This window comes from Stegastes partitus, unplaced genomic scaffold (assembly GCF_000690725.1).
Source record: "Stegastes partitus isolate 25-593 unplaced genomic scaffold, Stegastes_partitus-1.0.2 Scaffold1853, whole genome shotgun sequence".
Lineage (NCBI taxonomy): Eukaryota > Metazoa > Chordata > Actinopteri > Pomacentridae > Stegastes > Stegastes partitus.
The window spans coordinates 1-1,902 of record NW_007579584.1 but is presented as its reverse complement, the minus strand read 5'-3'; the positions used below and the strand labels follow the sequence as shown (position 1 = coordinate 1,902).

The 1,902-nt window shown below is 44.1% G+C and overlaps 1 protein-coding gene across 1 annotated transcript in view; it reads left to right on the top strand.

The window, feature by feature from the left end:
- The window catches only part of LOC103372896 (apolipoprotein L2-like), an 18,181-nt gene extending 16,289 nt beyond the window's left edge, over positions 1–1,892 (top strand). The window contains exons 3-4 of the mRNA XM_008302671.1: positions 1–71; positions 690–1,892. Of these exons, the coding sequence (XP_008300893.1) occupies positions 1–71; positions 690–1,641 (1,023 nt within the window). The 3' untranslated portion in view covers positions 1,642–1,892. The remainder of the gene's footprint in view (positions 72–689) is intronic.
- The last annotated feature ends 10 nt before the right edge of the window (positions 1,893–1,902 follow it).

The following is a 1,902-nucleotide window of genomic DNA, read 5'->3' as shown; positions in this document are numbered from 1 at the left end:
CTCAGTGTGGATTTGTCAGAAGATGTACTACGAAGGATGCTTGATCACATCCATCAGCTTGAAGAAATCAGGTAAGTTTGACCCAGGTCTCTGCAGGTATTGGAAGTATTCTCACAAAACATGACATGATTCAGATACCCACAGTCAGAAGATGATGAATTCTGCTGACTCCTCCTTAAAGTTTTACTTATACTTTTGATTGAAATATCTCAACAACTATTGGGAGGGTTTTTGTCAAATTTGGTGCAGATCATAATGTTTCCTGAAGGATGAATTGTAAAACCTTAACTTTTCCTCTACCACTACTGTCAGGTAGCTGCAAAACTAATGACACTACCACCAGCTTCAGTTATACTTTGTGTTTAATGCTGATTAGCAAATATTAGCACACTAAACCTGATGGTGAACAACATGGCTGCCACACATGAGCATGTTAGCATGCTGGAGTTAGCATTTAGCTCAAAGTACTTCTCTGCTTAACTCAGCCACAACATTAAACTACTGACTTAGGTGAAGTTAATAATTTTGATTTTCTCCTGATATATTAGGCAGTAAGTTATCAGGCAGTTCTTGAAGGAGACGTGTTGGAAACAGGGAAAATGGGCAGCAGAAGAATCTGAGTGACTTTCACAAAGGCCACATTGTGACAGATCCTAAATGAATTCCTTGTTAATTTCTTCTTCTCTCAGGATGAACCAGCCCTTCCGGATGGTGTTCTTGTTCCAGGAAGTTTCCTGTTCAGACTTCATCAGTCAGTTCAAAGAGCGACAACCCAAGATGCTGGAGTTTCTAAAACAGATGGAGGCGATTGCTGTTCAGCTTGACAGGATGAATAAGGGCGCAAAGATCTCCAGTGTGGCAGGCAGCTCAGTGGGGGCGGTTGGAAGTGTGCTGTCCATTGTTGGTTTGGCACTGGCTCCTTTTACTGCTGGAGTTTCTTTAGCTCTGACAATGACTGGGGTTGGGCTGGGAATGGGCAGTGCAGTCAACAGCGTTGTCACCACCGTCACAGAGATCGGAGTAAATGCTGCACAACAAAAGAAAGCTGGTGAAACCTTTGAGGGCTTCATGAAGGATGTGCAGAGTCTCCAAGATTGTCTGGAGAAGGTGGCCAATCAACCAGTCAACAACATGGAAGCAAAGGCTGGAAAAGTGGCTGTGGGAGTAGGTGTGGCCCTCATTGCAGGTGGTGCTAGAGTTGGTAGAGGCATTGATGTCCTTGTTGATAGTGCTTCTGCTTTGAAGGTGTTAAAAATTGAAGAAGCTGCATCAAGTGCTGGCAAAGTGGTGGCTCAGGAGGGGGCAGCCTTGCGTAATGTTCCCAAAGTGGCTGCAGATATCCCAGATATTGGTCAGGCAGCAGTCAAAGGGCCTCTTGCACTCAGCAAGTCCGCCAGGGCCGGTTTCATCGCAGTCAACGCTCTCTTCCTTGGCATGGACATCTTCTTCATCTGCAAAGACAGCATCAGTCTGGCTAAAGGCAGCGAGACTGAAGTGTCAAAGTTCATCAGAGCCAGAGCTGCTCTGTGGAGCTCAGAGATGAACTCATGGCAGAAGATCCATGACTCGCTAGACGAAGGCCAACCAAGATCGGACAAAAAGAAAATTGTCCTGGAGACACCATTTTATCCAGAGATGTAGACAGAGAGCAAAACAGAAATGAAAGTTCCCTCTGATGAAGTGGATGGAGGAATGAAAGATACAGTAGGAATCAATGAACAGACAGTGCTGTGCTAATTAACACTGTGATCACATATCAGCTTCATTTAATGTGACTCACCCAAGTTTATAAAACTAGACTCTGCTTATTGCTCATGGTTCAGCATCAAAAATCAATAAAATAAAGCTTTGGGCTGTTTTTAGCTCATTAGCTGTAATTCTGCTGATTTAAACCAGTTTCAG